Source organism: Ciconia boyciana, chromosome 8 (genome assembly GCF_034638445.1).
Source record: "Ciconia boyciana chromosome 8, ASM3463844v1, whole genome shotgun sequence".
Taxonomy (NCBI): domain Eukaryota; kingdom Metazoa; phylum Chordata; class Aves; order Ciconiiformes; family Ciconiidae; genus Ciconia; species Ciconia boyciana.
Genome location: NC_132941.1, coordinates 10,043,193 through 10,059,334, shown reverse-complemented (window position 1 = coordinate 10,059,334; position 16,142 = coordinate 10,043,193). Strand labels below are relative to the sequence as shown.

The following is a 16,142-nucleotide window of genomic DNA, read 5'->3' as shown; positions in this document are numbered from 1 at the left end:
CAAGGGTAAGTGCCTTCAATTTCTCTCAAGTGCAGTGGCAACTGAAACTATCTCCTAATCAAAGATTTCTGCCCTTTTTCGGGGCTAATTGGCAGAAGCAAGCCTGTATGTGCACAAGCATGTTAGGTACAACATATTCGCAGCTTATTTTATGACTCATTTCAACTGCTTCCAATGCAGCCTTGTAACTGATTTATATTTGTGAGGGATGGCAGAAGGGAGTATTAGTTATCCATTAAATTTACTACCAGCTTTAGGGGAAAAAAAAAAAGGCTATGTTATCTGTTCATTTAATTTATTAGTGCTACATAATTTTGAGACTGTTGTCTTTAAAGCCAACAGAGAACACACCTAAGGAACTAGTTTCTTGATATTTTGCTTTAAAGTGTTTTTGGGGCAGGGTTTAAAAGTAAAATTTACTATAAGCACATTGTCCTCTCCACCAGACAAATGTCATACTAAAAAGAAATATGAAATTCAGACATATGCTACAGAAGTTAGGCTCCAAACAGCTAATTGGCTTGGCACTGCCTTTGTACTAGTCTATCTCCATGTGAGGAAGCAACAGGATCAAAAAAAAAAAAAAAAGAAAACCAAAAAGAACCTGTTTTCTTAATTCAATATGGAAATATAAATATGCATTTGCTCAAGAAGCGTTCCCCACAAAACCAGTTGCTGGCAGATAATCCACTTTTGTAGCTTGAAATGTTCTCTACCTATACCCACAGGTATCCACAGTAATGGATAGCATTGTTAATTGTTTTTTTTCTTTGTTCTTTTTACTTATGTTCACAAATAATGAGCTAGCGTAAACTTAGCCCAGCACTTAGGAACACTCCATAACAGCAGAGTAACAAAGGACAAAGGTTGAATTTTGGAGGGATTTTTTGGTTTTGAGGTTGCGATGGACTGGAGATTGGCCTTGGCTTCAGAGCAAAACCACTGAGGTTTGCACAGTCCAGCTCATACTCCACTACTAAGAACAAATTGAACAAATGTAAGCGCTACCAGCAATGTGCACAGGTCAAACAGCCACCCTGTAACAACCATCAGCTCAGTCTCAAAAGGTGACACACTTCTCTATCCAGAGTGAGAAACGGAAAAAGCTTGCCTTTCTCGTACACTTCATGCAATTTAGCAGTGCTAAAAGCACACAGAAACCTTTAGTTACTTCAGCGTGTAGGATTTCACAACGTGGTCCTCTAGAAACCTGTGTGTTCAATGCTCTGATGATGAGAACCAGGTCCTACAACCTTTGTACGGCAGGGTAAACCAACATCTCCGGTTCAGGCAGCTGAATCCAGGCAGCCAGGATAACAAGTATTGTTAGCCAAAGGTTCTTTGGCAGCTTATTTTTCTTGCCAAATAACACTAGTTGCAAGACATTCTTGACAGTGAAAAATCTCTCTTTCTTTTTTAAACAAGCTTTGATCTTGCAGTCCTAACAAAAATAGGGAAATATTTAACAAAACTACTTTTACTTCAGTGACTAAACTATGTAATAGGACACCAAAGCTCAGTAAACATTTTGAATAACTTTAAACATCAGAGCAGCTGTTTTAAACAGTTGGTGGTATTTGTCCCTGGGACGCTCATCATCTGAATTAATCTCTCCTCACTGCATAGACAACAACAGCAGACTATTCTGTATGTTTCTATTTTTGAGCAAAGTTGTATATAGTTTTTCTTGAAGTACTGATCACAGCAGGTAGAGTGAGCTCAGTTTTAGAGAACAGACTCTTTAAACAATCCTTTGCAGACACCATATCAACATCATTAAAAAGATGGAAGTAGGAAATACCCTATCAAAGTCAATGACAGAAAAATCTACCAGGTGATGCACCATGAACAAGGGGAACCCTATGACTCCAGGACTATTTATAGTGACTCTGCTAAGCACTGCCTTTGGCCATGTCAGGAATTTAGTTGTTAACTTTTTATCAAAACCTCTAAGTATTCAATCTAAAGAACTCAGGCTAGATCATGCACAGAAACACAGTGCTAGTGAAAGAAGATTCTGTTGCAAAGAAAATTAAAGTAGAAATTAACTATTTTGACAAATCAAGGTAAAAACACCCTGAAGCTATTATTCACCTAGAAAGCTGTAACCACTTCGGCAAAGCAGAATGGAGACGAACTAAACTGACACAACCTCAGAAGATTAGTTATCCCTCTAGTCTAATCCAGTTAGGTGTGTTTCCTAATTTCACTCAAATGAAAACTTTAACACTTTTTCACCAAGTCCTGCAAATAGGAGGAGACTGATAATCAGCACCACAAATAATAAAATTCCCATATAATAAAAGGTTGGGTTTTTTTTAAACATTAAATTTGAGGGAAAAGTGTAAAAAATTAAACAGTCTAAACTATCTGCTATCCATTGATCAAAAGCCCTTGTATTTTACTATACCATTTCACAATTCAATTCCTTTCGTCGTGCCATATTGACTAAGAAGCTTAATGAAAAATGGAAGTGAACCAATGCTCTCCTGCAGACTTGAAGATGAACTCAAGTGTACATGTTTTGAGAATGAAGGATTTAAACATTACAATAACATCTATCGTTCATCAAAAGCTTAAATAGAAACAGAAGATACTAGTTTATATTGTGTACCATGAAAAAAAATCAAGCTATATTTTGTTAAATGCAACAAGAACAGCTCTTCTAAGCTATTTATTAACTACATTTTCTTCACCTCCTTTCAATATCCAAAAGATGGACTAATAGGTTCTCCTCTTTTATATTCAACTACAGAAGCAGAGAGAGTGGGGAAGCAGTGCTTTCTTTCATTCGACTGGGATTTTAAAACATTTCACAAATCTTCTCCAAATTTTTAGAGAACACACTAATTGATTTTAATATAAATAGCATGCAATCAACAAAGCAGTCATGGTTTTGTGCTTAAGCACTGTACCCAAACCCAAAGCATGTATCCTGTTTTTAAGTACGTACATTGTCTTAATGTAAAAGTGTTAGAAAGTTCAACCTTTCCATGCGGAATTCAGGAAGGGGGGAGGAGGACGACAATCAAGTCCCTCTGTGCAGATGTTGTACTAAGTCAATCAGATATTAGGATAAGAGTTAATCACAGCTCAATAAAAAGCACCAACTTAAAACCATATGGACAATGAGAGAAGACAGAGTCTGATACAGCTTCTCTTCAATCTAGTTCTGGTTTTGGAACAAACAGAACAGAACCAGACCAACCTGCCTAAAATAAAACACTCACAAAAAATGTCATCTGAAGCAATGAAACAGAAGAATCTTTTTGAGAAACATTTAGATACCAGATGGAAATTTGTTAATCAAGTGGAAAATATATATATAAAAGCCCAAATTAATTACTCATTAATACTTGATATTGGAACTAGAGCAACCAATGCTACAGTTAGACCTCTGAAGGAACATTTATAAAACTCATTTTAAGGGAATAAAATTATACATCAACATCTTTACCTGAGCTGAAAGACAGTTAGCATTCAAACTTAATAATTAGTAAAATTATCATTTAAGAGTACACTTTATTCATGAGGAGAGCTACTTAGAATTAAGGAAAATAGGTTACTCTTCACAAAGACTAAAAGAAGAGCATAACTGACACTGATTCTCCAAAGACAGGCTGATAATTGAAAAAGAACAAAAAAACTTGATTATTTTTCATCCACTGTTTACAAGACAGGTTTATAATAATTTGTTATATAAGGTTTTATATCTAAATGTGTATGTGGTAGCAAGATTCTCATTTCAGTACCTTGAAAAAATACAGTAAAAATTTGCAGCCATGTTTGCAACCACAGTCAGCTCACCATAATTACCAAAGTTGGCAACAATCTGTTACGTCCAAGTGTACAGTTAATTCCCACCTTACTCACACCAACTTTCAGAATACACTGATAAATTAATATTTGCTAAGTATCAGTGGTACTTCACAGGCACAATTTTAAAAAATTTTAAAAAAGAAATAATCTCAGACTTCCAACATTTTAATGATTCCTCTCTGCTGCCAGGTGGAACATCTGGTAGATTCAGAAGCGCAACAGCTTCCCACAGAACTTAACACAGATGATTAAATGCTTTCAATGGCATAGTGAACCCTCCTATTTTAAGACTTTAGTTTTAACGTTGCATTACAGTTCACTACCATATGACTACAGGCCAAATGTTGGGAATTTGCATTAAGAATGAAAGCATACACAAACTCTTGGAAGCTACCAATGAACTGCTGCAGCAGAAGTGGTGTAATATGACATTTTACCTCAAGAAGCACACTTGTATTTTTACAGTAGAAAATTTCACTTAATTGTGAGCCACTTGGACTTATTAAAAAGGGCTAAGAAATTATCAGTCTCAAAGTTCACACTACTACTTAGAGAATTCCTCACCAGAAAGACTATTGTTTTGGCTCATACCTGTTATGAAGACAGTTATCTGTTAATAGACAGAATCAATTAACTTTTTTCTTAAGTTTACATTTTACAGTAACCAATTTCTTTACTGGGCACGTAAAATACTGTAATATCTCCCTTGGCTCCAAAAAATTTAGCCAATGGTAACACAACTACTCTAACAGTACTCTCAAGGTAGCACCAAGATGTGGGATTTACAAACATGGCAAAGTTAAGATTGGCAAATTTCAATCCCTCAGTTTAAGGTGGAAAGCAGAACTTAGACCTTGTATAAACAAGAAAGGACTCCAATATAAAACTATAAACTTCCTCCAGTCGCACTTTAATAGAAGGAGCACACTCCTCTCAGGGCAAGCTGGGCACGTGTTGGCATCACCTACTAGGTCAGGCTTCTCAAAAGACTTAAGTGAAGGAACCCCTTGTTTCTGGATCTACGTAGATCTTAAACACATACTAAATGCCTGTCAAGACAGGAGCACTTCCAGGCAGATGTGAAAGCACTTTTTCAGAGCTCTAGAAGGCGTTCACGAAAAAAATATCATCAACTAAACATTAAGTAAAACAGACAGAAAACACAGCAACTGAAGAACAAACATTAACTAGGCTTGGCTTAGACATAGCACTTTTCCTCCCTTAAACCTTATTTACATCATCCATATGCATAATAGTGGCATTTAATAATTTATTCTGCACACAGCATATCAAAATTGTTTCTTTACATAAAACCATACTATTTATAGTCAAGCAATTTTTTTTTTTTTTTGGACAGTCCTGGAAAATGAACCCAGAATCTGGTTTACTCACCAGACAGAACACATGCTACGAAAGGGTAACTCCTCTCTACACCTTTCTGCCCCATGCTCTTAACCTGACTTGGGCAGACCAATGTCAAAAGCCGTTTGGACTCCACAACTGACCAATCCCTGGATCCTTGAAAAGCCAATTATCTAAATTAGTAACAACTCCAGTCACTATTTTTGAAGCTGGCACGTAACCCTAAGACATTAAATACTCATTTCATGTAAGCCAAGCTCATCTACATAACCCCAGAACCAAGAACAGAAAACATTCATCGTTCCTTTCTCTTGCCCTACTGCAACAATTCAAGCTTTTTAAAGCTCTCCCTTTCAGGATATGTTCTGCGAGGTCCTACTTTAAGAACCACTTACACAACAGCAAAAGCAGCTCATTGTTTCTGTGGACAGAAGCAGCAACAGAGGCCCAGGGATGGCAACCAGTTGTAGCAAGGAGCCAGAGGCAGCAGCTCTGCTCAAGATTTCCTAGAAGCCAAGGGCTCCCTGTTCCTACTGGCCACGCTGCCTTGCCAGAGTCTTCTCATTGCTGCTCCATCCCTTTGGATGCCACCTACTTCGCTGTCTCCTCCTGGCAGAATCCCCAGCTCTACTTCCACCTGTCAACACTTCTTTCTTCCACCCCGCTACCCTACCCAATTTGATAACAGTTGTTTGGTTGCCAAAACAGAAAGACGTCTATGTCGCACAAGCTTGTGTGAAACCCCAGACGCATCACAGAACACCAGCAGTTTCTTGGTAAGCACAAGCCTAGGCTACCACCAAACTCAGTCAAAGTTTTGGCTCAACTAGGTTACCTCTAAGCGTAGACAGTGGTAGGCAAGACTCTAACAAAAGGGTTCTTTTTCCATCCTGCAAGCTTAAACCGCAACCAGTGCAATATGTCCTGCTCAAGATGGAGATTTGTAATGGTACAGCTGATAGAACCCCTAAATCTAGAAAGAGCCCAAGGATGAAGGTAGTCCATCCTAACAAATGAAGCCATCAGGCAAATCACATTGTAGCTGTTGATGGAACATGTGGTGAGCCCATCAAAATAACTCAAACCATCTACAAACCCTTCCCCTCCACCTCTCAGCAGGTCAATTGTGCAGACACTGGACTTATTAGGATTAAACGGAGATACAGAAATACCTTGTCCCCAATATCCATTTACCTTGTCCTGAGGGCCTGCCAGGCTGCATCAATGTCTGCGTACAGGTTTTTCTCAGAGGGCTTGCCGGTGCTCACCCCGTAGCCAGAGTAGTCATAAGAGAAGACGTTGCAGTTGATGCGGGAGCCAAGGCCAATATAGAAGCTGCACATCTGGCCCAGGTCCACAGCATTACCATGTGAGAAGAGCAGCGTGTACCGGCCAGTGGGGGCACAACGTACAAACATGCAGCCCAGCCTGTTATCCCGAGCCGTGCGGGAGAAGAACACTTCCACGGCATCCAGTTCCCGCTGCGAATACTGCCAGTCCGCCCGCTCGCTCAAGTGCAGACTGCAGGTGCCTGATCCTGTCGGGGTCCCTGCCCCGGCTGCCGCCCCAGCCTCCTGCTGCTGCTCAGGCTGCAGCACGGTGTAGGTGGGCTCCGGGGGCAGGAAGGCCAGCTTGGCAGCGATGCGGCTGGGGCAAGGCGGGCAGCAGAACAGCCAGCAGAGCTCGCCCAGAGAGAAACCGTTCATTCTGGGGCCTTGTTCTGGCATCAGAGACACCGGAGAAAAACTAACCTATACTGGAAAGAAGTCAAACCAACCGACCCAGAGCCCTCCTCCAACACAACCTGCGCACCTTCCTGCAAGGCTACCAGCTGCCCTCCCAAAATGCAAACGACACCTTGGAGGAAATACAGTTCAGCAAAAATAGTGCAGCTCCTCAAAGCCTGAAGACGTGCTTATAAAAAAAACAAACGCAAACCCACAAAATATAAATGAAGTACAACCAGCCCTTAAAAATCCCACAACTAATGCTACAGAAAATGCAACCCTCTACAACACCACCCCAGACCCCCTCAAAGAAAATAAATCACACGCACATGTACACATGTATAAAATGAATTCCCAGATCCTAGGGCTCCGCGCGGCGCTCCGGAGTCAGGAGCGGACGCCCCCCCGCCGGAGCCGGCCCCCCGCAGGGAGCATGCAGCCGCCCCAGGCAAGGGCCCTGCCCCCCTCACCGCACCACACGCGGGCCCCGGCGCCTGCCCGGCTCCACCCCGCTACCGGCCCCCGCCGGCCCCAGCCCGCAGGGACGCCCAGCCCCGCGGCCCCCGCAAGGCAGCAAGGGGCCCCCCCCTCAGCGCTACCGCCCCCGGCCCGGCCCAGGCAGCGTCCGAGCGGCGGCGGGAAGAGGGGGAAGGGGAAGAAGAGGAGGAGGAGGAGGAGGAGGAGGAGGAGGAGGGTCTGTCGGGGAGGGGAAGGGGAAGGCAAGGTCGAGGTTCAGCCGCGCGTCGCCGCGGGCAGGGCCATGCCGGCTGCGGCGCGCAGGCAGGAGCAGGCAGCGGCCATGTCCCGGCGCTCTCCCCTCCTCGCGGCCGCACCGCTTCCGGGTTACGGGCGCGGAGCGGGGCCGCCCGCCGCAGGTGCCGGCGGGGACGAGGCGGGGGCCCGGCACTGCCCCCAGCGCCGCCCGCCGCGGCTCGCGGCTGCCCCCTAGGCCTTGCGCCGGGGCGCCGAGCAGGTGCGCGGGAAGGGGAAGGGGAAGGGGCGGGGCAGAGCAGAGCGGGGGGAGGCGAGCGGCAGCCCGTGGAGCCGGCCGGGACAGCCCCGCCCGCACGGGCAGCGCCGCCTGGCCCTTTAAGGGAGCCCCCACGGCTGCCGCGGTCACGTGCAGCGGGAGCGCTCGCGCCCCCTCCTCCTCCCCGGCCGCCCACCCCTCGCGCATGCGCGGCGGGGCCGGGGGCAGCGGCTGAGGGGCGGGCGGGCCGCCGGGGGCCATTTCGCGCCGCCGGTGGGGAGCGCGGCGGGGTCTCTGTGGCCTCGCGGTTTTCGCTTTCGGGGCCAGCCTGCCCTCCTCGGGGCGGCCTCCCTGACCTCCCGCAGCCTTCGGGATCCTCTGGCGCTGCTCCCGAGCCTTCCTGCTCCAGCGTGCTCGGGTCACTCTGAGGAAAGGGCCGCGTTCATCCCTCACAGCATGGCATGGCGGGCCCAGGGGGCCGGTCACGGGCGGCTCTGCTGGTCACGCCAGGCTAGCAGGCTGCTCGCCGGGGAGTCCGGATGAGGGGTACCCGATGGCCTTGAGCCTCACTCCTAGAGAACTGCCGATCTAGGCGTGCAGAAATGTGAATAGAGCTGCTCCGCAGCTGGTAGCATCCAGAGCTCCGTTCTCCTGGTGTCAAGCATGCTGTGCATCCCAGACTTGAAAGTTATGGAGGCCTCTATATCTTTGTTAGGTTTGGCTGAAATTGGTCGGCAGTTTCAAGAGATCCCATAGAGAATTTACAGATACCGTGCAATTGCGGAAGCCTCATTTCCCTAGAAAATTGGGCTAATAACCCAAATAATTAATTGAATAAATTAACAAATCATTTAGGGCATATGGCAGAACCCATGAATCACTGGTCGTGGTACTGTGTCTCCAAGATGTTTGTCGATCCAGAGAGCACAAAGCAAAAGATTGTGGGCAAAAGACAACTGGACATACTTATGTGCAACATTCTGTTACTAAAATTGGTTATAACTATACTCTTAATTAACCAGCGCTATGTGCTTGCTGCAAAAACCTGTAATGTAGCATTAGCTATAAACAACCAAAGTTAAAATATGAGGAAAATTATACTCATGCACCTGTACTTACTGTGTAATTCATGTACATCCGACCAGTGCCCCGACTTCAGCTACGCCATGCGCATCCACCCCTTTACGGTGCTCTGCTAATGTGTGTCCATTACCCGACTTGCCACCTATGAGGAACAAAGTTTCAAAAACTCAGGAAGAACATTGAGCTGAGGTCATTTCATTAGTGACAAGCCGGAGACGAACTTCTTTTTCAGTGCTAACATTTGCCAACTGTAAGAAAGTTGGTTCAAAACCTGTATACAAAAGAGTCAGTCATGCATGATATTCCTTTGTCTTTGGAATGTCAAAAGTAGGACCAACCCCCCTCCACATCACACTTTCATTTAGTTTTGCTAACAATGGGAATTTTACAAATCCTAAATTCAGCCAGCAATAATTGTGTCTACGCTGACTGCTGAGGGAGAAAATTAAGACTGTGTATCCCTAACCAGCTTGAAAGCACGGCCTCTGGCATGGATGGACTGTTTCCTCCAGAGGACAGAGAATACCCAGTTTATTATGTGTGTCCCAGGCATGTCCCGCTGGGAGGGTGACAGGGCCCAGAGATCGGGTAGGGTAATGAAGCATGTCCCACCTACTGACGCTGGGTTCCTTCAGGTGGCAGAGACAGAGCCAACGCACCCTGCATACGGGCTGTTCATATGTCCGATGAAATGTTGAAAGGGACTCCTAGTCTATAGAATGTGATAGAAAAATATGGATAAAGAAAATAGGGAATAGATACATGAGGAACCCTGTGAAATTCCTTGGGGATCACAAACTGCCTCAAGCTCCACCTACGCTGTTACAAGAGGCGCTATTGATACTCTGCGGGAAGACTGATACAACCATGAGAAAACCCTGGATATACCCTGAGAAGTGATTTGGCTGATGAGATGTGAGAAAAGCCCGTCTGGTGCTGCCGCTATGCATCCCTCTCGCTGCACACACACTGAAACCAAGATAAGAGCTGGAATTTGGGCATGTAGCACCAACTGAAACTAACATTTCTCAGAACCCTCTCAAAGGCAGTATGACTCGCCTGGAGCCAGACAGCAGAGGCTGTTATATCATAAGTAGATTGCTACTCCGAAGAATAGACAATTAAAAGGACAATATTTCCCATGCTCCACCCTGGTCCTTCCTTAGGTCATGTTTATAGTACTGAGATTAAAGTGTCCTCTTTGAATCCAAGGGGAAGTGTCATGAAATCTGCTCCTCGAGTGAACTGGGCTGTGCAAACCTTATTAGAGTTTCTCAATTGTTCTCATCATACGCTCTCTGTAGTTTACATTAGTCTCATTCCATCTCTTGTACAATAAAATAGTGCCTGCATGGTGGGTGCCTCCTCAAGAAAGATTACATTTGCCAAAGTCTTGGAGAACAAAATGAAGAAAGGAGCAAGAGGGAGTGACTGAAATGGAAATTATGCTGGATGAGAAGGATGGAGAAGTAAGAAAAAGGAGTTCCTGAATACTGCTGCCATCGTGGCAAGCTGAAAACACAGTGTCCATGAGTCTGTAGCTCACGAACGTAAAGCAATCAGGACTTAGAATTAGCACTCATTTAGTGTGTATCCTGTATCCCAAGTTGTCAAGAGACCTGTACTGCACAAGTGCTTAAGAAAGTGAAAATTAAGAGGATTTTTATCCATCCATTTGTGTGCTGCTTCAGTGGCAGCCACATCTCTAACCTTCCAGGGTCCATGGTAGTCCTGGGGGTTTGTGATGCAGCTTGCTGGGCTGAAGGGGTGGCTGTGAAAAGTTGGGCACAAACAGCTCCGTGCCTCTCACACACACCCTGTCCTGGGTGCTACCCAGAGCTTGGTTTGTTCTTCTAACATTTTAGGCAAGTCTCAGAGCTGTCCTAATTACAGTAGCCCCCCAAACAACTGTGCTGGCTACTTCCACCACCATAGACAGCTTTGGTTCCTCACAGCTTGCTCCCTCCTTCCTTCAGCCACCTCTTTTGCTAAAGTTCTGACACTGTCCCTGGGATGAGGATGTTTCCAGGACGTGCAAGTCTTCTGACATCATTATGTCCAGGTACTCAGCTATGGTGGGCACAGAAAGACAATGGGGTAGGGAGTGTGCCAATATTTCTCATGCTCAACATCTGAATTTGCTACTTGAAGAATGGGTGTTTTGGATCTTTCCTCTGTGTGTTCCCCTCGATACTACTGCTTCAGTCCAGCAGTCCCTCTTGTCTCATCTCTCTTTTTCCCCAACCCCATACTTCCCTTTGCTCTTTCTTCTCCTTTTCATTTTGCAGCCAGCAGGCGTCTGCATAGTTTTCACTTGACCAAATACTGTGAAAATGCTCAAGAAAAACAAGTATTTCTGCTTGTTCTGTTACTGCAAACTCATCTGTTTAATGTTCTGTAAATAAAGAAGTCCCTACTGCTGTGCCTTGTAACTGACTTGACACTAAGACTTAGTGAAGTACCCTGCTTCTTCACTAAATGTTAATATATGGCCTGCAAGGGTAGAATATGCAAGTATTTAATAATAAACAAACTGTCAAGCCCACTAAGAGATGGGAAGTAACCTACAGGAAAATGTGTTGTCTATGAGACTTTTACTATCAGCCTTTCACTAACTGTTGATGGACCTAGAAAGATGGCTCAGGTGAGCAGGGAAAATCTTCAAATAGCTACCAAAAAGGTAAATATAACAAATAGAGCACACAGTGGTTGGTTATGTCTTGATTATTTCCACCATGTCCTGTAGTCTCACCATGCCTGTTACAAGGGCAGAGCACTTCGCACTCCACTTCCTTTTCCTGAACACTAGATAGACAAAAGAATAGGCGAGAAGACAGTGAGATTGAAGCCAAAGAAGACACCTGGCAGCAGCACTGTGAAGATTATGTATCTTAAACATTAACCATGCCTGACTTCCTGCTTCTGCTTGCCAACTGTGTGACTGTTACAGCTGGATAAACAGTCCACATCTAATACCTGCACACGTGCAACCATCATCTGATTGCAGAACTGGTTACAAACACCAAACTCAGACTAGGAAGTTCCTCAATGCATTTTTGCTTATTTCCTGGACAAATAGTGCATGAAGAGTGCAAGTACTGTTTCTTACTGTTCATGTAAGTTAGTATCTGTGGATCCCAGGCCTGTTCTAGAATACGTTAAAGCAGTAGCAACACTGAAAGGCAATGTTTCCCCCAGTTGAAGCACAAGGCAAGAGATCACACTGGAATCTACCAAACTGAGGTGCTGGGACAATAATGAAGCACTATTAATCAGCATGCTTGGTTCAGCTGTGTTCTCATCAGCCAAGTCACTGTCAAGTTCTTTACAGCTTCTGGGCAAAAGTGTGCTTGAAGGAAGGATTTGAAAGAGAAAAATTAATTTGCTCTGGGGATAGAAGAGGACTGTCCCAAACACAAGAGAAGCAGATGTAGTGGCAAGTGGTGTGTCTGAAAAAGACAATGCATGGGCAACAGATGGTGGCATCAAGAACTTACTGGAGATATATATCAATCTTGTGCTACCAAGAAGAAGAGGAAATGTTGCATGAGGACACACTGTGAAAACCTTGTCAGTGAAGTCAAGAATGCTGTATGGGGTGTGCTACAGGCACAGCAGTAGCCAGTGGAGTTAATAAAAAAGAGGGATCATATGATGGGGAGGTATTAGAGAGGCCTCAAGAAAGAACCTGTGATGCAGCCAAAGCTGGTAGGGAATCAGGATTTGAAAGTAATACCTTCATTATGCACTTTGACCAGCAGTGTCTCACTGTTTCCATGTATTCTTCCATTTGCTTGTCTTCAGTTGTATAATTAGATTTTAGCTTTTGGTCTTTCTCTTCTTAGCTTCACAGCTAAAACTCTAGGCACTAATAAGGAGTAATAAAAAGGTCGATAACTTTAATTTTTTTAAAGTGAGCAGCACTTTATAAACAGAGCGAGTTTCAGGTTTCTCAGATAGGTATGTAAAATTTACTGTTGCTGCCCCCAGCAAACCAGTGCCCAGCTAATGCTAAACCACTGCTGCAGAGGAAGCAGAGGGTCGAAGGAAGGGATGGAGTAAGGAAGGAGAGCCAGCCACCAAGCCCCCGAGGGCTGGCCTTGCTGCTCCTTCTGCTGCCAGGAGGAAGGGAGAGTCAGGGCAGTAACTGCTACTCCTGGGACATGACAGGTCCTCCACCCCACAGAGATCAGCCTCCCTGCTGGCAGCGGTGCACTGTGTTCCTTTCCAAGACGCTGCTGTAAACTAAGCAGGCACTGGGGCCATGGCTCTTCATCCACCCTTGGCAGTCTGACACAGCAGCCTCCTTTGCAGATAGCTTAAGCTGGACCTCATGCTTAGCATGGCCTTAAAGCTCAAGAGGGTGGTGGATGTTCCCAGTCACACAAGCTGCCAGGGTGCCAGACCTTGGTCTCTGTATAGTCAAGACTTTAAGATGTAACACCTAAATTAGTCACCCAGGGTAAGCAAGCTAAATGTAGCCTTCAGTAGATGGCCCATACTTATGTTTTTTCTGTTGGGTGTATCCTTCCCTACATTGTGCCAGTGGAAAGAACTTTCATTTCTTATTTCTCTTTCTGCAGCTGAGCAAGATCGTAGCAATTTCCTGCCATGTAAACCATGTAACATTAAACTTACAGGTCTATATGGACAAAAGTGCATCAATTACTTTACCAGAATGCAAAAAAAAGGAAAAATAGAGAAAATCCACAGAGCTTGAATGATCAGTTTCTTCAGAAGTATGAGTCTAAGATAAATGACACTATTCAGGGTTTAAAAGAGCTTTCTCTACAGTTTGCAGGAGTTTAATCAAGACCTAGCTATCCTCAGATTTGCTGTGAATACAGTATGAGAATAATGTGGAAAGGAAAACAAAGATGTACAAACATCAAAACTTATGGGAGGGATAGTGGGGGGGAAGTGGCCGCTATGCGATATACAATGAGGGTTTAGTCTTGATTTGCAGTGACTGCATTTTATGCTTGTCACTAGCAAACTGACATTTTAAAGATATGTTCTTGACTGCTTTTTCATGTCAGTATCTTTGTTCAGGCTATATCTGGGCTGATGAAAGGAATTTCAATTAAGGATGAATCCTTTCCTTACTGTATTGAAATGCACAGGGTGGGAGCAGAGGGAAAATGGGAGCAGTGAAAGCTCTATAGACAGTTCTTAAGGCATCTTGCTGACACAGGACAAGATAGTTTAGGAATGCCTGGGGCAGTGCACTCCGTAGCATGGTTTACAGTGCCTTTACAAAGAAGCAGTGTGCATTCACCTTAGTGCCTACTGCCTGAGGCCATATATCATTCAAGCAGGGGGCTAAGGATTTAATAAATCCCAATCTAGTTTAGTCCTCGAGGGAATGGCAGTCTAGAGTCATTCAGGAGTGGTGGGGAAGATGGCTGCATAACCTGGCAAGAAAAGGCTGATTTTTCCCCTGTGAATGTAAGCAGTGTCATGGGAAATGAAAGGGGTTGTAAATCTGCAGAGCTATATTGGGAAGAACTGGGATGAAGCACAGTGAAAGCCTTACGGAAAAGAAGTGTGAAAAATGGTAAGACATGGATATGAAGACAGTGCATAAAGAGAGAGAGAAAAAAAAAGAGAAACAAATAGAAACCCGATGGGGGGGGGGGGAGAAAAGAATACTAATTGTAGAAAACCACATCAAAACCACTTTATCTACCTTGCAGTCACCTAATATTTGGGGTGAAAGGCAAATTAGTTCCCACTGAGCACATTCACGTAGATGTATTTCTCTTTGTGTTCATGTCTTTGTCCACCATTTTTCTGTCCTATCCTTTGGTGAGAATTTTTATTCTGCTGATACATCCAGGATGCTCACTAGGAGCCCTGGCTTCCAGCTAGGTTGCCAGCAGCTGTGGTGACCTTCAGAGAGCAGCTGATTCACACTCCACTCCCATCCGTGCATTCAGCATGGGTGTTACAAGCGCACTGCAAAGACTCTTTCGGACCTCTATATGGAGGCTATAACTAGTGCCTTCATTCAGGTCAGAAACTGGAGTAAGCACTGAGGCATTGCTACCAAACAAAATCTGGACAGAGCCAGAGCTCTGTGTTGCTGCAGCTAGACCAATAATCAAGCTATCAATTAAAAGCTAGTTTGTGTATGTCTGCACTGCTACAGAGTCATTAATGTGAACGAGGTGTAGACATACATTTCATTCATTACAATAATTCATTTATTAAGATGATCTGATTTATCAGCAAGAGCCAGAATTACTGTTCATGTGGTTTACACTTGTGCAGATACTCAGGGGAGAGGCTGTCGCATATGAAATCCCGATCCGAGTATCTGCATACAACTGCCAAATCCCATGTATGTCACAGGAACTAAAGTGGAGAACTTCCAAATTCTGCAATAATGTGGAAGCTCTGGTGGTGTATCACATTGTTTCCTGAAAAAAATCAAAACTAGGACAAGTGGTTTTTATGTTTCCTCATTTTCCAGAAATCACCAGAAAACATATGCTTCATGTCATCATAAACCTCCAGGGGATTTTCAAGGTCAGTGGAGATAAAGCTCAAGCTCTCATTCATGAGTACCGGTCACGTAATTAAAATAGAAAAGTACGTTTAGGCTTATGCATACTACTGTCTGTCAGAAATCAGCAATGCTTTATTGAAGCATGTGTACCCTTCCAACTGTCTGTCAAATGAAGACAATCTTCACATCCAAATTCTGAGCCATATTCTTCAGCTGGAATAAACCTATTATAATCAGCTTGAATTTCATTTTTAAAAAGTACAAGTACAGAAGGGCCAAGGGCAGTTTTTATTTCTTATGGGAGGTGTATTGATTTTTTCTTCTCAACTTTCCTTTCCTTTCCTTTCCTTTCCTTTCCTTTCCTTTCCTTTCCTTTCCTTTCCTTTCCTTTCCTTTCCTTTCCTTTCCTTTCCTTTCCTTTCCTTTCCTTTCCTTTCCTTTCCTTTCCTTTCCTTTCCTTTCCTTTCCTTTCCTTTCCTTTCCTTTCCTTTCCTTTCCTTTCCTTTCCTTTCCTTTCCTTTCCTTTCCTTTCCTTTCCTTTCCTTTCCTTTCCTTTCCTTTCCTTTCCTTTCCTTTCCTTTTTCAAACTCTGTTTCCTCAAATCATACAAACAAAAAAATGCCATTAGTCTGAGACCATCCCTGGACTCACTGAAAGAGATGTAAATCTG

The 16,142-nt window shown here is 44.1% G+C and overlaps 2 protein-coding genes across 9 annotated transcripts in view; both read right to left on the bottom strand.

The window, feature by feature from the left end:
- ABHD17C (abhydrolase domain containing 17C, depalmitoylase) overlaps window positions 1-7,387 on the bottom strand; it is a 30,471-nt gene extending 23,084 nt beyond the window's left edge. Inside the window, exons 1-2 of one of the 2 annotated variants that reach the window (XM_072869366.1) lie at window positions 7,238-7,365; window positions 6,376-6,901 (exon numbers count right to left, since the gene is read on the bottom strand). In XM_072869366.1, coding sequence (XP_072725467.1) covers window positions 6,376-6,887 — 512 coding nt within the window. In that variant the 5' untranslated portion in view covers window positions 6,888-6,901; window positions 7,238-7,365. Of the gene's footprint in view, window positions 1-6,375 lie in introns of both variants that reach the window. The other variant, XM_072869365.1, reaches the window with a different exon arrangement.
- Window positions 1-16,142, bottom strand: part of ARNT2 (aryl hydrocarbon receptor nuclear translocator 2) — a 165,007-nt gene that overhangs the window by 17,630 nt on the left and 131,235 nt on the right. For 6 of the 7 annotated variants that reach the window (XR_012043711.1, XR_012043713.1, XR_012043714.1 and 3 more), the window contains one exon: window positions 8,998-9,103. The gene's annotated coding sequence lies outside the window, so the exon portion shown is untranslated. Of the gene's footprint in view, window positions 1-8,997; window positions 9,104-12,697; window positions 12,830-16,142 lie in introns of all 7 variants that reach the window. The other variant, XR_012043712.1, reaches the window with a different exon arrangement.